The sequence below is a fragment of the Eptatretus burgeri genome, chromosome 2, assembly GCF_056783735.1.
Source record: "Eptatretus burgeri isolate ZD-2024b chromosome 2, Ebu_testis_v1, whole genome shotgun sequence".
Taxonomy (NCBI): domain Eukaryota; kingdom Metazoa; phylum Chordata; class Myxini; order Myxiniformes; family Myxinidae; genus Eptatretus; species Eptatretus burgeri.
The window spans coordinates 90,539,774-90,562,273 of NC_140962.1; the positions used below are offsets into that span (position 1 = coordinate 90,539,774).

General features: G+C 44.1%; 1 protein-coding gene across 3 annotated transcripts in view; it reads left to right on the forward strand.

Moving 5' to 3' along the window:
- LOC147032543 (centrosomal protein of 83 kDa-like) overlaps positions 1 to 22,500 on the forward strand; it is a 120,910-nt gene that overhangs the window by 12,961 nt on the left and 85,449 nt on the right. The window contains exons 2-3 of one of the 3 annotated variants that reach the window (XM_085870273.1): positions 6,261 to 6,463; positions 10,136 to 10,286. In XM_085870273.1, coding sequence (XP_085726399.1) covers positions 6,309 to 6,463; positions 10,136 to 10,286 — 306 coding nt within the window. In that variant the 5' untranslated portion in view covers positions 6,261 to 6,308. Of the gene's footprint in view, positions 1 to 6,260; positions 6,464 to 9,142; positions 9,980 to 10,135; positions 10,287 to 10,650; positions 10,780 to 22,500 lie in introns of those variants that run through there. The other 2 variants (XM_085870274.1, XM_085870275.1) reach the window with 2 other exon arrangements.

Genomic DNA, 22,500 nt, shown 5'->3' on the forward strand with positions numbered 1-22,500 from the left:
ATTTTTCAGGTTGCCTGGGATACCTCATCGACTCTTTGGCTAAAGACACTGGCATCGTGATGGACGATTCTACTACTCCCAGAACTCAAAATCTCCACCTGCTATTTTTTTTGGTGAAGCATCGTAATTCATGAACCAAACTGTGAAGTTTCGTTTCAACTCGCTTGCTTGACGGGATAAGTTGATGATTGGACACCTGATGGACAGGTTGGGGGCGGTGGGGCATGTGACAATGATGTTATCAAACCCAACCTTTATTTTATAAGTTTCGAACATCCATTGAAACGATGCCCTCTTGGGTTCGCCTGCTTGGTGTTCCCATTTCAGTAATTATTTGAGTATGCAGGGATGGTTACCAAGTTCATAATCCCAGATATTGTTGATCTGTTTGTTGTGTACAAAATGCCATTGTAGTTTCTTGTGAAAATACACTTTCCTAATACGTACAACTAGAGACTAAACATGCCAAGGACAGGTGACGTGATGGAATGACATTTGGTAGGATGGGTGGGCGTAGAACTATAACAACGATCCTGTGGCTGTGGGGCGATAAAAATGCCACCTACCACAACGACATGACGTGACGTCAACAGGCATGGTGAATGCTTTGACAAAAGTCTACTTTTGACTTGGCAGTCTTGGCAGTATACATGTTCGGCTGTGCGTCAAAAGAACCGTTAGATTTTCTTCATTGTCAACAAAGTTTCGCGACGATGCCCACAACAGTGAGAGATGAGGTTGGAAACCAGACAGACAGACACCATGCATTATGTATATAGATGACAAGCTCCTCCGTGAGCATAAATAGAAAGGTGTGGAACAAAATAAGAAACCAAACCAATTGGCCGACAGGTGGCACTATTGAGACCATGTGATGATTGTAATGTTGCCCATACTTTTCCACCTGTGTAAAATCCTCGAAGTCTTAACTTTAGTCAATAGCTGATGACTTATCGAAAGACACATTCTCCGGTTTGGTCACTTACTTGAAAGACAGTCAAGCTGCACGAGCTCCTCAAGTCATGACTTCTGCCGACCTGTCCGTTCTTTGTATCATATACATGTTGGGCTGTGCGTCAATTATGAGTTTGGACTGCTGGTAGCATCATTTCCGGAGGGCACGGCTGTGCCTCCACTGCAACGTCCCTGTCGGTTTTTTAAAAATATTTTTTGTAAACCTTGTCGAGGCTCGTATGAGAGCTAACACACAACACACATCAAGGGGGGCATGAGACAGGAGGGGACGGGGTGGGAAGGACAAAACAATGGGGAACAGACAGATCTGTGGAAGGGAGAGAGATGGGATGGGGAACATAGGGAATAGAAGATGGACATTACAGGGACTTTCAGGAAGGAAAGCAGGGAATTTGAAGGAGGTGGGCTCGGGTGGATTATCGGGGGTAGAAAAGATCAAGGATTTGGATGGGGGATAAGAGGTGGTGGTGAACAGCTGTTTTGAAGGCCTGGAGGGAAGAATGGGAATGAATAGAGTGTGGGAATTTATTCCAAAGGCGGGGAAAAAGAGAAATGAAAGAGTGAAGGTGAGCAGTGATTCGTGATTTTGGTAGTTTTACCAGAAGGGGGTTGATGGCGGACCTTGAGCGCCCTGCGGAAATATGGGGGGGACAAATCATAGACAGAGCGGGGGGGGGCGAGACTGGAGAGGAGACGGTAGAAGACAGAAAGACCACCGACCTGCCTGCGGTGAGAGAGTGAGAGGCCCAAAGACTCAGCTTCATCACAGGAGATACCAATGATCCTACATGCCTTGGTTTCCACAGCATGAAGCCGAGAAAGGTGGGAGGCAGGAGCACCAGCCCAGAGGGGAGAGCAGTACTACATCAGTCTGCGGACAAATGCTCTGTAAGTGGTCAGGAGCTCAGGTGGGCCGAGGAAGGACTTTGCACGATGGAGTATTCCCAGTCAGCGACTGGCTTTGGAGGCGAGGTTTGAAATGTGGCTTTCCCAGGAAAGATCATGGCAGATAGTGAGACCCAGAAGCTTGAAAGAAAGGACTTCTTCCAGAGGATTGTTGAGAAAGTGGATGGGGGGCGGGGGAGGGGGGTTTCTAAACGGTCCTTTTGAAGAGACATAGTGAGAGTGTGAGATTTGTCCGGATTGAAAGACAAAAGGTTAGGGTAGGAATTTGGAATTTTTCAGGTTGCCTGGTATAACTCCGTCTACTCTTTGGCAAAAAACACCGTGAAATATTTAGCGTCCACCAAATAATGCCAGCAGACAGACACCCAGTTTAACATCCATCTGAGGGACGTTACATCTTGTGATGCAACACCCTTACTGCTTAGCACCACTCAGGTAGTTTATAGTCAACGGACACAAGACAGTTCTGCACCATCCTGTCAGGACTACTTACGTGTAATTTTCAGTGAATGACACGACTTTATTTACACACATGTTCGTAAGTTTTATAATACTTTGTAACATATTTTTTAACGACAGCATGAATTAATTTCCATTTTTCCTGAACTACAAATTATTGAACTTATTGAACTTGCTTTTTATCCGCACACTTTTTGATTAAAAAAAAAAAAAAATGGGGATATATCGTAATTTGCTCCATCTGTCTGTCCTTCACACTATCTCCGAAACGGTTGGACAGAAATTCACCAAACTTGGAAGTTATGATCACCACATGGCACAAAGGTGCAAGAGCTGTATCATTTTTGGCCCACCTCCTGGGGCTGGCTCAAAATGGCAAATGCCAAAGAATGCAATTACAGGCACATTTTAAGATATCTTTTAATGAAACTTTGTACATACTGTTATAGTTTTCCGCCCGTCGGCGTGCGAGCGACTGCTTTTAGCCAGTCGCGGCCGCTCTCACCCACCGGACGGGCAAACCTAGTCGCAGCTTTTGGATCAACGCCGAAATCCAGCTACGGGTGTGTTTTTAATCGCACCGTAAATTAGCCAACTCTTATGTCCACGCGCGACAGGGTCCGATCCCGAATTGTCGATTTACCTAAGTATGCGCAGACAGAAATGCCGGGAATTTACACCTCGACGGAGCCTGCACGAAAACGAGCCGTTCTTAAGCAGCTTGTTCCGTTTGCGATTTGCCGAGCGGTGTATTATCGCGAGGCCCCGTCGGACCCGATTCTATTATCGGCTATTAAAAAGCCAGCTAATATTCCGAATTTAACTATGGCAGTTCAATTGAGGGAAGAGGACGCAATGAGCAGGTCAACATTCACACAATGCCATTTATTCGTTACACATGTATGTAATCAAAGCAATTAATGCAATGGGGATCAGGGACAGGACATGAGTAACAAAGCCTACAGCCGTTTGTCTATTTATTACGTACACTTATAACAGTTCTACTTAAGTTCACGGCGCCACAACACTCATACAAAGAAAAACACCAGGAAAGGAAAGGGCAATAACTGGACCTCGTCGGTCTTTATAGTTCACGGAGCTGTGAAGACCGCAGGGGCTCCGAGAGGCCGGTCTGGTTACCTGTCCCCCTCGTGGTGACTTGCTGAGCGACCCTCGACGTATCGTCGGGAACACGGCAGCTCGGTTGGTCCAGGCCCCGCCGTGCGGCCTTGGTGGATTGGCCTAGCCGACGCCACCTCAGAGGAACGAACAGGCCTTTGCTCTTTCGAGAGTTGATGCTCTTTTAAGAGCCCGTCCGTTCCTCAGCGTTGACGACCTCTCTCCGGCTTTCCCCAAACGAACCTGCAGTTCTGCGCGGCACGGCAAGCTGGCTGCGCTCCGACTGCCCTTCGCTGGACTCGCTCCTTGGCTTCAAGCTCCAGTCTCCTCGGCTCTCTCCGACTGGACTCCACGGCGAACCCCGATCTCCACTTACTGCAGCTCCCCGACCGACCGCAGGCAAAACCTCAACTCCTCAACTGCCTCGCTTGGCGTTCCAGCGCGCCTTTTTATAGGGTCCGTGGGTGAGGTCTGATCCTTGACTTCTCACCCTTCATCCCTCGCTGGCTCCGCCCCTTTTGATCTTTTGATCCGATTTCGACGCGAAGCTCGGAGAGAGCGGACGTGGTAAAAATCATCAACCACGCGGATGTTACAGAGATCATCGGCCCTCACCCCAACTAGGGAGTCCCCGCGTCTGGTGGCAGAGATGTTGTTCGTTGGTAGGATTTTCCGTAGCTGGCGAATAGATGGTGGCGTTTGTGGAGATGAAGGTGAGGTGATGTTGTTGTGGCGTTGGTGGTGAGGGGATGTCGTGGTTGTTGAGAGGTGGTTGTTCCAAAATAACGATAGCAAAATGAAACGGCTGACTCAAAGATCACAGCCCGGTTACACGAATAAATCCCTTTTAACATCGGTGGGGAAATCTAATCTGAACACACACTTATCGACATAACTGATCTCTGGGGAACCTGTATGGTGTTCTGTGAATTTCCACAACCGTAACAATACAATCAATATTGGGAGTCGCATGAAATATGTAAGGTTTAAAAAAAAAAAACATTTGGCCAGGGTTCATGACTTCGGGTAAAAAATGTTTTAAAAATTCAACTCTGAATTTGATATTGGGTAATTCCTGGTGCAACCCTTTGCCTTCTTACGAGTTTCCTTTAGGTGGAAAATATGGCTATTTGTGATGGCACGCCATTGACCTCATTCTACTTAAAATCAAGGGAGGCTCAAAGCGTCTCTCCCTTTTTTTGGTCATCTCTTCGAGCATGACCTCATAATATGGGTGTCAATGTCCTTCGATTCGTCCGTCCGTCCGTTCACAATGAAGTTGAAGCAGGAGATCTGGTCATTAGTGATCCGGATAGAGGTCGATGAGACGTACACGATGGTATGACTTTCAAGGTCACCGAAGGTCAAGGTCGGTCACGAGGCCTTTGAAGTTGTGAAAATGACGATTTTCAAATTCTATCTCCTCCGCCATTTCTCAAGCGATCTTGAATTTCATTGTAGCATATGAATCTATGGGACAACATCTAAATTTGGTCGGGCCGGATTTTTGATATTCGCTTTCGTTTTCCTGTCACGTGACTTCAAAGTTGGCAAAAAATGCGAAAATGACGATTTTCAAAATCTATCTCCTCCTACATTTCTCAAGCGATCTTGAATTTGATTGTAGCATATGAATGTATGGGACAATATCTAAATTTGGTCGGGACGGATTTTCGAATTTCGCTTTCGTTTTCACGTCACGTGACTTCAAAGTTTGCAAAAACTGCCCTACCTTCAGGAGGCTATATATTCTCTACTGGGCATGGTAAAAGTTAGTGAATGGTGTCATTGCATAGCAGCTGACCTCTTTCATGCCGGTTTGAAAAAATACCGATATCTTCGAATACGTACACGTCACGTGACTTTGAATTTTGCAAAAGGTGGGCAGAGGTTGTGTATATTCTCTCTGTCTCTGTCTGTCTGTCTGTCTGTCTGTCTGTCTGTCTGTCTGTCTGTCTGTCTGTCTGTCTGTCTGTCTGTCTGTCTGTCTGTCTGTCTGTCTGTCTGTCTGTCTGTTTATCTGTGAGCGGGATATCTCAAAAAGTTATGGACGGATTCGGACGAAACTTGGTGGACAGGTTGGATGTGTGACAAGGACTAATTTATTCCATTTTGGTGAAGATCTGTATCCATATACAGATCTGGATATGAGATTAACAATTTTTTAAGTGATTCTTCACCAGTGAGAGATAGTATCAAAAACTATACATGGCATGATATCTCAAAACGTTATGGATGGGTTCTGACAAAACTCGGTGGTTGAGTTGGTTAGGTGACAATAACAAGCAGATAAGATTTGGGGTAAGGTCTGGATCCAGATCCAGCCCATCAGGACACAAAACGTAACCTGTTTAGCCTGGCAGAGGTATGCGCTCTTCTGAGTGCCGTTCTTGTTTCTGTGTGGATGCCAACATGATATACTTTCTGAAAGGTAACATGCCTTGTGTTGCAGTATACTCTTTTGGTATGTGCCAAATTTGACTACTTTAATTTTCACACACAACTCAACTTCAAGCACAATACCAGAATAAAAGTTTACTTTGAACATTTATTGATCTTTCGTCTTTAACCAAATTATTAAAACCACAGAAACCTAAAAAAATATTTCTTATCATGAATGATTTAAATGATAGATTGTGATTTGAATTTTCTTTTTTTTCCAATTAGACACTATTCTATTTGGAAAAATACTAAGTTGGTCTTTCTTGAACTATTGTGACTATCTTGTTCTGATAACTTTATGAACAACCCTTGTACCTATTAAATATATTTTAATTCTTCAATTCCTGTTCTTGGTACAGCATAACTGTGAGGAGATACCTAGAAGGAGCATTACCTCGTCGCTCTCCATGGATCTCGGTGGCCCACCTTTTCCCGGCGCATCCACAGCTCTCACAGGTGAAGTCTTGCGGGAGCTTGACCTGCAGACTTTGTTCAGCGATGAGCGCGCGCGCTGCCATCGCCATAAAATGAATTATCAAAACATAAAGGAAGAGCTTTCCAGGTGAGTTGTGCATGTATATGTACACATGGTGCATCGTCGTATTCTTTGTTTTTTTTCCCCCCATATTTAATGATCCGTCACCTTTTGTATTGTACCAGTATTTTGCTTCTCCTGCAATTTTTTTCACACAACGTATTTGGAGCCGAATCCCATTCCAGAATTGGCATGTTCCAGAAATCTGTGCTAGATGATCGGATTAAGGGAGACTCCTTGTTATGATTACATATACATTTCTATCGTGCAATAAAGCAATGTTTTATTTGTCATTACAAAATACAGCGAGTGCAGTAAAAAAAAAAAAGTGTTTTCCTCGGTGCAGTGCCCCCAACACACATTATTGCACCAGTCACATCAATTTTTGGCTATTCACATGCAAGTGTGGGCTGAACAGTCGTACCGTGTTTCTTTCCCCACCCTTAAGCAAAATACTACCAACAAGAAAAAGAGCAATCGGAGATTGCAGATCCTCACCAGGACTTGTTTTGTGTGGTGTTTGTATCGCTTTGTGTGCTGGTGTGTTACATAATTAATAAAAGACGTAATTGGAACTGCCACTTTATAAGTGCTGGCAGTAGTTATCTGCTACCAAAACGTCCCACTTTGCAACCTCGCTTTGATTGGACACCCGACCCTGACGTTTTTAAAAATTATTATTCAATGGAATTTGGAATGGGATTAAAATAAATTCAATTCAAATCAAATGGAAGACGAAATATGGGCACAGTCCTGCATTGGAGTCATCAGGTGGAAGCCAAACAAGCAAAAGGCAAAGATGAAGTCGTCAGGAGAAACCGGGATAGGATTCACATTTCCGCTGCTCCTCCTCTGCTCCTCAAACCCAGCCACGCACAGCCAAGTGAGCCTTATTCAAAAAAAAGAAACAAAAAAAAAAAAAAGAACCCAGTTCAAAAAAAATCAAATTATTCTGGCCTCCAGACCATTTGTCCAATTAAGCTGAAACTTCAAACATGTATTCCCCATCACTCCGAGATCATAAATGTGAAGTTTCGTTTTGATTGATCAAGCAGTTCAAGAGAAACATTATTTAATATTTTTCTTCAATCCAATATAGCTGCCAAACCATGTGATCTATCAATTATTCCTGAACGAACTTGTACACCGATGGCTTGGGGAATATTTGTGTGAAGTTTCCCCTCGATCTGTCCAGCCGTTCTCGAGAAGAATATTTTTTATAGGTTTTAGGGTCAATCCAATATAGCTTCACAACCATGTGAGCTATGATGTCATATGTGTGAACCTTTTGTTCCTCATGGGTAGGCGTTCATACTTGTAAAGTTTCGCCTCGATCTGATCAGCCACTTCAGAGAAGAAGTTTTTGAAGGTTAAAGAAAACAAAGAAAAACAATATGGCTACCGAATCACGTGACCAATGACATCATCGATTTTTTTTTTTTTTTCTTGGGGCCATTTTATCCCGAGAGATGACCCTCAAAAATTTTCAAACTGATCGGATGTAACATTCTACATCTGCAATTATGACATCATAACATAGGCACCTATGATGTCATGAAAAATCGAACTTATTCCCCATGAGTAGAACTTGCCATGTGCCAAGTTTCAATTTTTTCCATGGTGCAGTTTCAAAGATAGAGGTGCAAAGTTTTTCCATTTTTCGAAACATGGCCGCCACACCACATGACCTATGATGTCAGAGTTATAATTAAAACTAGCCAGGAGGCGACGATGGTTCACGGGCATTATTGAACAATGCCAGATAGGTACAATTGAGTTAGTGGAAGCTTTTGAGGAAGCCCTACCGTAAAAACCTATCACTTCCGTCAAAATTGACCAAATCAAATTGGATTTTTATATGGACATTACGCACAGCTTCTCGGAAATGAAATTGTGAGAAAAAAAATCGAGAATAAAAATAAATAAAAAGTTCAAGTGGGTGTGGCTCCTCGTACAAAAAAACGCAACTAGACCATGATATCTAGCTTGTGTCCAAGCTTCATCAAGATTGCATCAAACGTCACGGAGCTATGCTCTGGAGAGAGTCACAAACAGACAGACACACAGACACAACGAAAATGGTGGTCACTGCTGGCGCCCGCGAACCAACATTCTGCACGAGTCGTCGCACTGATGGTGAAAATTTCGTCTCGATCTGACAAGCGGTTTAGGAGAACAACGCAAAAGTTCTGGGCGGACAAACAGACAGACAAATGGACCCAAACGTAATACCCTCTCCTTCGGCGAGGGTAAAAAAAAAAATTAAATAAGGCACAACACATGGAACGTTTCACAACCTGCAAAACCTGAAGAGAAAGAAGATGAACGTCACATCCATGCCATGTTGCCCCTTACTATTTCCATCCTTCTACACCCAGTACACTGTACCATCCATGCTCATGTGGAAGTCGTTGAATGAGATGCCCATGTGCTCAAGCTACACCGTAGCCTTCGTCTTTTGCATACAAGCACAAACTGACAAATGCAATGATTTATTAGTTATTCAAGAACCCTCACGAGGCTCGTAAATTAACTTGTTCATGCATTGCTTACAGGACGAGGACATGAGGAGACGATGGATGAAATAACATAGTCTATAGCCTTTCATCCTGGGGGGTCACACCGTTACGAGCTATGTACTCGGAAAGGAATGCCAAAGAAGCCAAAAATTATGTAATTTTTTTCTTATCAATTTAGAAATATTCTATTTGCTTAATATCGTGAATTTTTTATGTAAAACACAATCCAGGTGATATTTATTTATTTATATTTTTCATGCCTAACCCAGAACATCCTTTTACCACCGCAGCTCTTGAAATACATTGGCTATTTGCCTTTGCTTTGTTCTGACCCGGAGTAACATAATCTTGTGCATAAATGAAAGCAGTAAACATCCTTCAAGTTGGAGGTGAAGAAAGAAGGGCATAAATTAAAGGGTATAATTGCCTTAGCGGTTTGTTATTCCTCCTGTGGTTTGGTTGCCATGCAATTGACTTTACATAACACGTCTGTTCCATGTTCCTAACAAGCCAAAGGGTGTTAACTCGACTCCTCCTCTCCCACTCAGTTTCACCCAGAAAAGCCCTAATGAGATGTGAATGGTGTAATTAGCTGTGCTATGTAAAGGTGGTTGACATCCAATGAATATTCGTTATCACAAAAGACACTATTCTGGCCAAACCTTTAGAAATTTGCATAAATCTATTGTCTGTCTCCTCACAAATTGAAGAGATTCTATGCATATCTCTCATTGACCTTTTCTTACAATAGATGTTTTTTTTTTTCACTTTTATGATTCACTGAGCACAGTTAAGCCTGTTTGAGTGCTGTGTGGGTGCGACACATTTGTCTTGCCGTGCAATGTGTCTGATTGCTGTGAGGCAATACAATATTGCACCTAAAAAGGTCGAAGCTTGTTTGCTTGGGCTGCGTGGTCACTGAGACCATCATGGAGCCACTCAGTTGCGGAGGAATCGAATGGTGTACTCAAGTGATGAAAAGCATGAGCCTGATGGCGTGGTGTGTTATCAAGTGCAATGCCGGGTAATATTTTACCAGACTAAGATTTGTGCTTGCAAACCATTGTGGTGGGGTGTGTGGGGAGAGTATGTTGCATCTTGTAGCACATCCGTTTTTTCCAAGTGATTCGTCAACCCCCTTCTCCCCCCCCCCTGCCACCCCTGCACCCCCCCCCCCAAGGCTACAGCGGGAGCTGAATGGTGCACAAGCAGATCTGGGGAAAATGAGGGTCGACCGGGACACGGTGAAAATGAAGTTGAAGAAAGTGTCTGCAGAACTTCGTGCTGAGCTGGGAGCAAAAAATAATGAGGTCCAGGAACTACGAGATCAGGTCTGAATAGTCAGCTCCAAATGTTCTGAATTTGATTATTCAAATCCAGCATGTCTGATAACTGTCTCATGCATTTTTTTGGAGAGAAGCAGATATGTTTTGTCAGTTGGCCAAGGGTATAGTCTACTAAAGGTTATATCTATTATTGAAGGATCTTTAACATGGATCTGCTTCATTCGTTCGTATGCAGCACAATGCTGCTGGGTAGCATCATTCATTGGCTGAGGGCGTGGCTGTACTGATTCAATGCTCTCTGTAAGTCAGAGCAGAAATTTGTAATTTGTTCAGGGTGCCGACAATAGCTCGCCTACTCTTCACGAAGGACACCGTGGTATCTTTAATGTCGTCCACCTAATCCCAGCAGAAGGGATGCTCAGTTTAATGTCCATCCGAGGGACAGCACACACAGTGATGAATCACCCTGCCTGTGAAACACCAGGATGACAGTTTATGGCTGAGCCAAGATTCAACCCCAGGCTTAGACAGCTTAGAGGTGAGTGTGTGTACCTCTCAGGCCTAGAGTCCAGGGCCTAGGCCATTCTTACAGCCTTTAACATGGATGAATTTGTGCTTCACTGTCAGCTGCAAAGGTGGAAATTACATTTTGGTCAAAGGTCTCTACTTCCTATTTCTCGCTGATACAAATTTTGGCATCTCTTTTGCAATTATTAGCTCACCTGGACTTTAATCAGGTGAGCTTATGCGATTGAACAATATCCGTCGGTGAGTCAGTGAGTCAGTCCATAAACACTTCAGACATTATCGCTTGAACCAAACACACGATTTCGAAGGTTTACTGACCTTTGCCTAACAAAGGTTTACTGACCACATCAAAATCTGCGCTCATTATGGGGCTCTATGGGGGTTTTGTTACCACCCCCCCCACCTCCCCAAATAGGTATTTGCTCTCTTCTCCAAAACTACATATACAATTTTGATGAAACTTGACCAAAACCTTAATCACCTGTAACGTACCTAAGTGTATCAACCGCATCAAAATCTGCGCTCATTAAGGGGGTCAACAGTGTTGGGGTGGGGGGGGGTGGGGTTGGCTGACCGCCCCAAAAGAGGTCAGGCTACATCACATCATTCATCACACCCGTAATGTACCTAAGTGTATCGACTGCATCAAAATCTGCGCTCAATAAGAGAGTCTACAGTGTTGGGGGGGGGGGGAGGAGAGTGGTGGCTGACCGCTCCAAAAGAGGTCAGGCAACGTCACGTCATTGCAGGTTGTCAGGTCAGGCCAGATCAGATCTGTGACTTGCTACAGGTACCATCTAAACCTGTACGAACCTGTTTCATGATCGGGTTGTTGGCCACTAAACGTGTCCCCCACCAGGCTTCCTGGTGAGGAGGGTTCACGGATATGGGTACCCGGTGGGATTATAAACAAAACCTAGCAAAGGGCGGAGGAGTTTTTTGTGAGCCAACGGCCATCCATATCTGATGCCCAACTGTGTCTGCGGATGTCCTCCTCCAGTTGGGTACCCCTCTCTCAGAGGTTGGTGGCAGTATTTGCACTCCGGCCACCGTAAGACACTTAATTCTGCAAAACTCATTAAAAACACAAAGAAAACTGAAAACCCACTTATGGGAGTATTAATATGCAGCTGCATAGGAGGTAGCTTTAGAGGGCAGCTTAGCAGATGACGGGATTGTGGCAAAGCCTTCAGGACCCCCATTCTTTGATCATAGGAGAAAAAGCACGGGGTAACCTTCCAGGGTCGGATTGCGGTGATGTGTGTCGGGGTGGTGCTGAGGTGTCGTCTACCAGACTGTGGTAACCTCAGGTTAACCTGGGGCGGTCTCTTCAGGTGCGTGCCTGGAATGAATGTAAGAGGAGATGAACACCTGTCTCTGCTGTCATCTCAGCTCCAGTATTTGGACATCGGTATTGCACCACTCTATGAGGTTCGAAGACCGGATAGTGGTGAGATCAAGGTAGGTTTTTTTACACCTACTGCTGGTCTGGTCACTCTAATGGTTACCATACCCAAGGGGTTGCTGTAGCTCTGCCCAATAAGCTGATTCCCATGATAATTGAGGCAACACCGGTCATCGAGCGTATTATGAGACAGGATTCGTCACTCCTTGGGTGTCATTTCCATGGTCTCTGTACATGGTCCGACTGATGCGAGTGATCTCACAGTAAAGGAGGACGCATTCTATGCCACGCTTGAGTCTTTGGTTGTTCAGTGCCCCAGGCGAGATAAGCTTCTAATCTTGGGGGATTTCAATGCGTTGACTGGCACTGATCGGGATGGTTATGAGACATGTGTTGGTCCCCATGGGTCTGGAACTGTGAACCAGAATAGCAATAAGTTCCTTGACTTTATAAGAAGTCATGGACTTAGGGTGGCTGGTGCATGGTTTCAGCACCCACAGGCTCATCGCTGGACTTGGTATTCCATCGCTCGTGGTGTGGCAAAAGAGATTGACCATGTGCTCATTGATAGGTGCAGAAGGATGATCCAGAACTGCAGGGTTTAATGGAGTGCTCATTTCCTCAATGCTGACCACAGGCTTATTGTATCAACTCTGAAGTTGCACCTTAAATCCTAGAGAATGGTACCATCTCAGCCAAGGCTGGATGTTCACAAACTCAAGGATGACAGGGTAGGCTGAGGAGTTTGCGAACTGGCTGAGTGGGGATTTGGGGTGTCTTGGTGTTTTGGGGAATCCTGAAGAGTTGTGGAGTGCCTTCAAGACCACCATCCTTGATGTTACCAGTGGATGTCTTGGAACCGACCGTTAGGTGAAGAAGAACTTTTTCTCCCAAGGAAAATTAGATACCATTGACCAGAGTCACAAGGCCAGCTTTAATGGCAGAGCTGAGCTCTTCAGGGTGTCGAGATGTAAAACTGTACGTTCATTGAGAGTGGACAGGGAGGCCTATGTGCGTGGAATCTGTGAAGGGCTACAGCATCACCTATGTTCAAGTGATTCTCATCCTGCTTATAGGGGAATCCACGTATTGCGTTCCTCCAAGCCCGTCCCTCGATGTACTGCAGTGAGAGCGGAGGATGGTGGGCTCTTGACAGAGGAGTCTGAAGTGAAGGTCTGCTGGGCAGGTTATCTTGAGCGGCTGTACCAGGCTGACCCACCAACTTTTGGGTTGGACATCAGGGGTGTAACTCTCCCTATTGCTGACACTCCAATCAACTGTGAACCACCTTCGTTTGTGGAAGCACAGGCTGTGGTGAACCAGTGGGAAGGTGGCTAAGCTCCTGGGATCTGTGGCATCCATGCTGAACTTCTCAAGGCTTGTGGAAATGCTGGACTCGTGTTGTTGCATGCAGTTCTGTGCTTTGTCTGGAACACAGGCATCATCCCAACTGACTGAAAGAGGGGCCTTGTTATCTCTCTCTGGTAAGGGAAGGGTGAGAGCCAGAACTGCAACAGCTACGTAGGGGTGACGCTGCTCTCATTGCTGGGCACGGTATTTGTTCGGATATTTCTTCATAGGATTCGCCACCATCTGCTTGAGCACCAGCGCCCAGAACTGTCAGGTTTTACACCAAAGAGCTGAAGGATTGACCGTATCCTTGCTCTTCGGGTTCTCGCAAAACACAGATGAGAGTTTCGGCAGGGACTGCTCACAGTCTATGCGCTTATTTGGACTGGATTCTGGGGAAGATGTTGAAGAGATCAAGTTGTGCTGCATTGTTTGGGAATGTCAAGATCTCTGACCTTGATTTCGCAGATGATTCAGTCATCTTTGTGGAGATGCTGAATATCCTTGTGGGGGCCCTCAAGGCAATGAATGAGTAGTCGGAGCCACTGAGATTACGGGTTTCCTGGGTCAAAACTAAGATGCATGCTTTCAATGACATAGTGGATGCTGCTATCTTATCTGTACCTGTTTGTGGTGGGGATGTCAATATCACGGAGAGATTCGCTTTCCTTGGCAGTGATATTCATGCCTCCGCATGTTGTGAGCCAGAGGTCAATTGAGATCTGGGTCGGGCCTTGAGAGTCATGGATTCACTGGATCATGGGGCATGACGCTGTCGTTACTTACACGTACCAAGGATGAAAGTCAGAGTCTTTAAGTCCTTGGTGCTTCCAGTCTTGCTCTATGGATGTGAGGCTTGGACTCTGACCAGGGATCTAAGATGGAGACATAACTCCTTCATTACTGGGTCTCTTCGGAGAATCCTTGGCTATCACTGGTCAGATTGTGTCCAATGAGCGGTTGCTGAAAAGACTCAGATGAGATTTGTTACCTCTATCATCCATGGGCATCAGCTGTGGCTGTATGGACATGTGGCTCGTTTTTGTGATGCTGATTACCAGATTCTCTCAGTGAGGGAACCTCACGAGTGGAGGAGGCCAACGGGCCAACCACGTGCCTCGTGGTTGCAGCAGGTTCATCGGCAACTCAAGAAGATGGGGATGGGTCAGGCGTCGGCCTGGGGATGGCCATCTGGAGGCCCCTGGGGTGCCGGCAGAAAGTGGATGCAGCGACGCGCTGCTCCGGTACATTCTCCCATTCCTGACCCGAAAATAGGTATTTGCTCTCTTCTTCAGAACTATACATACAATTTTGATGAAACTTGACCAAAACCTTTAGTACCCATGACGTACCAAAATTTATCGACCGCATCAAAATCGGTGCTTATTGCGGGGGTCTGCGTGGGTGTGGGGGGTGGTTTGCCCACTCCCCACTCCCCCCCCCCAAAAAAAAATAGGTATTTGCTCTCTTCTCTGAAACTACACACATGGTTTCGATGAAAGTTGACCACAACTTTCAGTACCCATGACTTACCAAAGTTTGTCGACTGCATCAAAATCTGTGCTCATTTGAAGTCGTCTACGGAGAAGGGGGGTTGACCCCTCAAAATAGGTATTTGCTCTCACTTCCAAAACTGCACACAATTTTGATGAACCATTCACTACAACCTTCATAATACCCATGATGTACGAAAGTGTATCGACTGCATAAAAATCTGCTCTCATTAATGTGTTTTTTAAAAAAAACAAATTCCCACGACCCTGAAAGACAAAAAATAAAAATAAAAAAACAGTTATATGTATTCCTGTTTATTCGAAGCAGATATGAAAGATCATGCAAAAATAAAAAATTCAAAATACAATTATAGCAAAACCATTTTTAGATCCTCGTGGAGGATCTCTAAGTCTTACTCGCATTGATGTTCATCTTCTTCTTGTGGACTTTTTTGTTTCACAGCCTAAAGTTTTCATCAAAACTTCCTGAAACTTGGCATATATATGTAAAAATACTCTGCGCAGACAGTAACCATCTCCGATTTTGAAAATTCTTCCTAGAAAAAAAGTTATGACATCAAAATATCTCCGCTAATGGAAATCGCCTAAAAAAATATCTCTGAAACTAGGCAAGGTTTTGAATTATGTTTGCGGGAATCGAACAGGGCATTATCAGAGATGAATTACCGCACATATGATACATCACTATGACGTCATATCAATTTTTTATGACGTCATTCCTATTTTTGACATTTTTTGTTTCACAACCCAGAGTTTTCATCAGATCGTCTTGAAACTTGCCATGTATATGCAGAAAGCCCACGCGCAGGCAGTAACCATCTCCGATTTCGGAAATTCTTCCTAGAAAAAAAGTTGACATAATATCGCTGCGAATGGAAATCGCCTATACCATTTTCTCCGAAACTAGGCAAGCTGTTTGAATTTTGTTTGCGGGAATCAAGCCGGGCATTAGCACAGATAATATATTGCAAACCTGATACATCACAATGACGTCATATTCGTTTTTATGAAGTCGTCATTAAGAGGACGAGGATCTTAGCTCATTTGAATTTGTTTTTGCATAGTCTTCTTCTTCTTCTTCTTTCGGCTGCTCCCGTTAGGGGTCGCCACAGCGGATCATCCATTATGATCCGCATAGTGATTTGGCACATGTTTTACGCCGGATGCCCTTCCTGACGCAACCCTGGTCGCCTCTTACGACACAGGGATATGGTACACCTATTTTAACCGGGGTATACACCGGCCCAGTATACTGGTACTCATTTCGCCGACCTCGGAAGGATGACAGGCTGAGTCAACCCCCTGGTGTATTAATTCAGTGGCTCAACGGGGCTTGAACTCAGGACCTCTTGGATCCCAAGCCGCTGCCCTAACCACTGCGCCAACACCAGGCTCTTGTTTTTGCATAGTCTGGTGCTAAATTAGTCACTACTGCATTGTTGGAGTGGAATTTCCCATGATCCTGATTGGAAAAACACCAAAACACTCACGAAGGATTATAAATTACCCTTTATTCAAAGCATGTATGAAAGATCATATAATAGATAAAAACGTTTTTATAACAAAATTATAGGGAAGCAAGAACCCTGCCGGGTCAATGACCCATGAATGCAGTCGTGGGGGTATTGCATTAAAAAAAAAATTTCTCGTGATCCTGAAAGAGAAAGCGAAAACAAAACACACATAGGAATATGCATTACACTATGTTCTAAACATATATGAAAGGTCATGTGTAAAAATGTTTTGTTGGAGTGAAATATAGGTTAATGAATACTCTGGTCTATCTGACCCACAAATGCATTAACGTGAAGTTGTTTTTTTTTTTCAGATGAAAATTTGACATTTTTCAAACAATCCTGAAAAAAAAATTAAACAAGCACACAGGAATGTGTAAAAACCCTTTATTTGGCGCATGTGTGAAAGATCAAACAAAATTTTTTTTTTTTATTAAAAAAACTTGCAAGAAAACAAAACTCTGCCAGGTCAATCTGTCCTGTAGGGCACGACCAAGGGTTAAATGGGTATGTGGTTAGAGGGTGGGGGGTTTGACCCCCCCTCCCCCACCCCAAAATAGGTATTTGCTCTCACCTCCAAAACTGCACACACAATTTTGATGAACCTTCACCACAACCTTCATTACCCATGATGTACCAAAGTGTATCGACTGCATAAAAATCTGCGTTCATTAAATAGGAAGACAGTGTGGTTGGGGTGGGGGAGGGGGTTTCACACACCCAAAATCGGTATTTGCTTTCTTCTCCAAAACTACACACAATTTTGATGGAATTTGACGACAAACTTCACCACCCATGATATTCCAAGGTTTATCGACTGCATCAAAATCTGCACTTATTCAACGGGTCTACAGGGTTTTTTTTTTAACCCCCCCCCCCACCCCCACCCGCACCCTCCAAAAATAGGTACTTGCTCTCTTCTCTGAAACTACACACACACAATTTTAATGAAACTTGACCACAACCTTCATCTCCCATGATGTACCAAAGTTTATTCTTGGCATAAAAAAAATCAGGGTCGACGAGGGGGTTTGATTGATTGTTGCTCCTGAGCCAGGTGAGCTTCAGAACAAGCTGTCCTATTTTTGTATGAGTTGCAGCTGCTGTGATATTAGTCGTTGATTCGCATCCTTACAATTTGTTGATGGCATATAAATGTGACAAGCATTTGTACTGTAAGACATTTAAAATTGCTTCATGCACAGTATGTTGAATTTTGTGAATATTTAGTGAGCTTGAAAGCATGCATTATGTAATGCTTGCAGATGAGTATTATGATGTCATGTCAGGCTTATTTATTACGAGCAAATATAACTTGTTGCTTCACTGATGGGAATATTAAGGGGGGTTGGGGGGAGGGAAGAGAAGGAGAGAAAGGAGGAAAGGGAAGGACAGAGGAGAGATGGAAGGAAGCGAAGGTGGGGGGGAGAGAACGAGAGAGAGGAGGAAGGGGAAGGACAGAGGAGAGATGGAAGGAAGCGAAGGCAGGTGGGGAGAGAGAGACAGAGAGAGAGACAGAGAGACAGAGAGACAGAGAGACAGAGAGACAGAGAGACAGACAGAGAGACAGAGAGACAGACAGAGAGACAGAGAGACAGAGAGACAGAGAGACAGAGAGACAGAGAGACAGAGAGACAGACAGAGAGACAGACAGAGAGAGAGACAGACATTTTGTTCCTCTTTATTTCCAGGAATCATTGTGCACAAGGAAATCACAAACCAAAGGCAAACATTGTGCAAAGTTAAAATGAGGGAAGTTTGTACATAAACAAGGCAAAATCATAAATTAACTATAAGGACACCATCAACAAGTTCACATTATGATTCCTTCACACACACTTCTGTGAAAACAACGTAAAATCGCTGAGTTGAAATTCAAAGTGCAAACGTGATGTGGCAAAGGCTTCAAAAAGATGAACAACATCGTCATCAGGATTGTCGGTATTTTGCATTCTATGCTTCCTTGACAGGTATATAGCGAGTTTAGCCTCAGAAGACAAATAATTTGCTTAAAGACACTCATTTTTGCATCGGTAAGAGATACTAAAACCGAAGATAAAAGCACAACGTGTAACAACAAGGCCTTGCCCTCGGAGTACATGTGATAAGATCATAAAAAGGGGGGAGGAGGGGCAGCCTTGGGCACTCAAAAATGTGGAAAATATTTTCAATTACACCACAGAAAGGACACAATTCCATGTTACGAAAACGTATGCGATGAGACAAAACATTTGAGGGTATAATGTAGTGCGCCAGCCGCCACCAAGTCTCCAGAGCGCTTGGCAATGGACACCTTATACATAACAAGCCATTGGATTGCAGTGGATGGAGTAACATGGAGCATCCTCTTCCAGTGCGCTTATGGTTCTGCGGGTCTCTCAGGAACAAGGGCTTTAACACACAAAATATAAACAGTACGTTTTTCCATTGAGGTAAAAGTGATGCAAAGGGGGCATTGTAGTGAAGGTGTGGAGTCCAGCTGTGGAGTCCATTTTAACTCTGACTGCTTGAAAAAGCGTAGAATTGCAGAGAAAATTCTCCCTATGACTCGAATGGACCGAATTCCAGTGGCCACAGCGACCTTGGCAGCTGGCTTCCATTTATAAGGAAAAGGAGTTCTGAAATGTTTAACCTTGGTGTATCCAGCATCAATAAAATTATGCATAAAATTGCGATCACCACAAACCCCTTTAAAAAGAGGGTTTAGAAAAATAGGCTCATTTAAAATCATTTTGAGAGAGTAGCTACTGTCATCACGGCGGACGGTTACTGCCTGCCATGCCTCCAGCATGTTTCTATAGAACAGGGGCACTGATGTGGTGTCAACTTTCTTGGTGTCCATGAGAAAGAGTTCCTGATCATAGGAAAGTTTCCCTGCCTGCCGAAGCAGGCAGTGAGCAAAGGCTTTCCAAGAAACATCCGTGTATAACAGCCTGCACAATGAAAGTAGGTGAAAAGCCATCGGTTTGCTGGTAACGGCAACAAGCCCGTCCTCCTTCGGCAATAGGCAGGCTTAGCACACCGGGCCGGAGCCAGTGCTCCCCCCCCCCAAAAGAAGTCAATGAAAATGGATTATAGTTTTTTAAGAATGAAATCTGGGGGTTGTAGTGCCGTAAAAATATGCCAAAGCATTGACGCAGCAAGGTTATTAATAACAAGGGTTCGACCCCGATATGAGATTTGACTGAGTAGTCCCTTCCATTTTAGTAACCGCCTCTCACTTTTATTTATTAAAAATTCCCAGTTTTTTAAAACGAAATTTTGAGTGCCACGGAAGATGCCGAGCTAAAAAAATTCCATCCCATGCCCATTCAAGTTGCTTGGGCAGGGTCAGAGGAGTAGCACCATTTTGTGGACTAAGATAGAGAGCTTTGCTCTTTTTCCAGTCTACTTTGGTGGAGCTTGCTAAACTGAATTCATGGACACAGTGGACCAAGGCAGAGACATCCTCATCTGAATGGATAACCGCACAAAGATCATCCGCATAGGCAATTACTTTAACTTGGTTCGCCATTGGTTGGGGAAGAAAACCATGAAGATGTTCCTGCAACCGAATGAGCAAAGGCTCGATTACTAGGGAATAGAGAAGGCCGGACAAAGGGCAGTCTTGACGAATGCCTCTATTCGCTGGGAAAGGCTGACATAAAATACTATTAACTTTGAGTAAACTAAAAATGTTGTTATACAGGAGCTGTATGTAAGAGATAAAAGTTACCCCAAAACCAAACCCTCGTAAAACAGAAAAAAGATAGAGGTGATCAACAGTGTCAAAGGCTTTTTCCTCGTCTAGAAAAACCAACATTTTTTTCCTCAAGAGTGCAGATATCAATCATGTCTCGCACAATAAAAATACTGTCGTGTATTGTTCTTTTTGGAACACAATAGGATTGATCAGGGTGTATAATTTCCCCATTCACGGGTCTGAGCCGCATGGTAAGAGCCTTTGAGAAAATTTTATAATCTGTGCAAAGCAATGCTATAGGACACCAGTTGCACTGTTGCTGAAGGTCACCTATTTTTTTGGGACGAGGGCGAGTACAGCCCTGCGACAGTTTAATGGCAACAGATTCAATCGTAGACCGTCAATCAGAGCTTCATGTAACTGGTCCCAGAAGGTCCCAAAAGGTTTTATAAAGTTATACAGGCATTCCATCGAGTCCAGAGGCTTTGCCTGATGGTGGAGTATCTAGGGCAGACTGAAGTTCCTCCAAAGTTATTTCCTTGTCTCGTTGTAGACATATGGATTCTGATAAGGTGGGTAGGGAAGAAGTGAGGGATTCCACAATCTCATCATCAGTGCTCTTGGCTTGGTAGAGTTCAGAGAAGTAATCCTTGAGTGAAACTCTGATGTCTTTTTGGCAGTACGTTATTCTTCCTTCCTTCGTCTATTGTGAGGCTATCTGCTGACTTGCTTTTTTCCGAACTTCCAGTCCGAAGAAGAGCTTGGAGGAAGTATCCAAGTGATACAGGTTTTCCATTCGGAGACGGATCAGAGCTCCCCTCGCCTGCTTTGCACGGAGCCCAGTAAGAATGGCTTTTTGCTTTGCCAGCAAAAAGTTGGTCCTTTCAGTATTAGAGGCTGAGAGGTTGGATTGCAAAGATAGTATCTCTCTGGCAACCAGATTGAAGGGCAGAGTCATGTTGAGTTTGATAAGCTCCATATTGCTTGCAGAAGGATCTTATCTGTGCTTTGGCATTGCCCCACCATTGCACAAGTTGGGGAAAGGAGGGTTTACGTTGGAGTAAAGTTCTCCAAAAAACACGAAAGGCATCAAGGAACAAATGATTCTCGAGGAGGCTTACATTAAAAGTCCAGTAGGCAGTACCTCAGTTACGAATTGGTAGGTGAATGTGAAGTATGACCACATGATGGTCTGAGAAACCACTGGGGATGATACCAGTGTGGGTCACAATATTTAAAAAAATTATTGATTATAAATACGGTCTAACCTTCTGAGGGACAGACAGCCATCCAAACGACACCATGTGTATTGTCGTGTTGATGGATTAAAAGTCCTCCAAATGTCAATAAGGGAGAAGGTTGTCAAAGTCCGCGTCAGAGGCATAATGCTCGCTGGGTGAGGCTCTTTCCCATTGCGATCAATGGTAGAATCCATCGTGCAGTTAAAATCCCCTCCTAAACAAGCAAATCCATTAATATATAAGTGTGAGGGATGTTTCTAACTGCGAAAAAAAAACAGGTTCGATCCGTACTGTCACTCGGTGCATAGACATTGAGTATTGTGTGTTTAAAACCATGAAGAGCAAAGGTGAGTGAGATTTAATATCCTTTAATAATTTCATTAAAAACAACAATGACATTACAGAGAGAGGGATGTAAATAGATGGCTACCCCAGCTCTGGGACACTCTAAGCTGTTGAAGAACCATCTTCCTTTCATCATTCTCTCCCATTCGCTCATACAGGAGGAGCTACATCTGGTTTCCTGTAAGAGTAAAAATTCAATGTGGTTCTTCAATACAAGCTCCTTAACTTCAGCTTTGCGTAAATTTGAATGTCCTCCATTAATGTTTTACAGTGGTAATCGAGAAAGCCATAGTGTGGAATTTTGAAAAAGACTTCGGTCAATTGGCCAGGTTATGGACTCAGTAGTTTCCTTGCTTTTAAAACCCACTTCCTCAGATGAAACATTTGTGGCTCAGTCATGCCAAACTGCTCAGACTGAAGGAGCAGCCACTTTGCAGAGGTAATAAAACTGTGCATGTCTGGAAAGGAATCTTGAATTTGAACATGTCTCTTACGGAAGGTGTACTGAAAAAAATTTATGATCTCCTGGGGGGGGGGGCACAGTCAGAACACCCTCAGGTTCCTGAAATAAGCCTGGATCGTTCCAGACTTCAGTACTATCACCAGAGGCAAACGGCGAGGCCCCATCAGAATTGTAGTCTGATTGGTGATGCATACTTGAACCATGCATCACAGGTGGA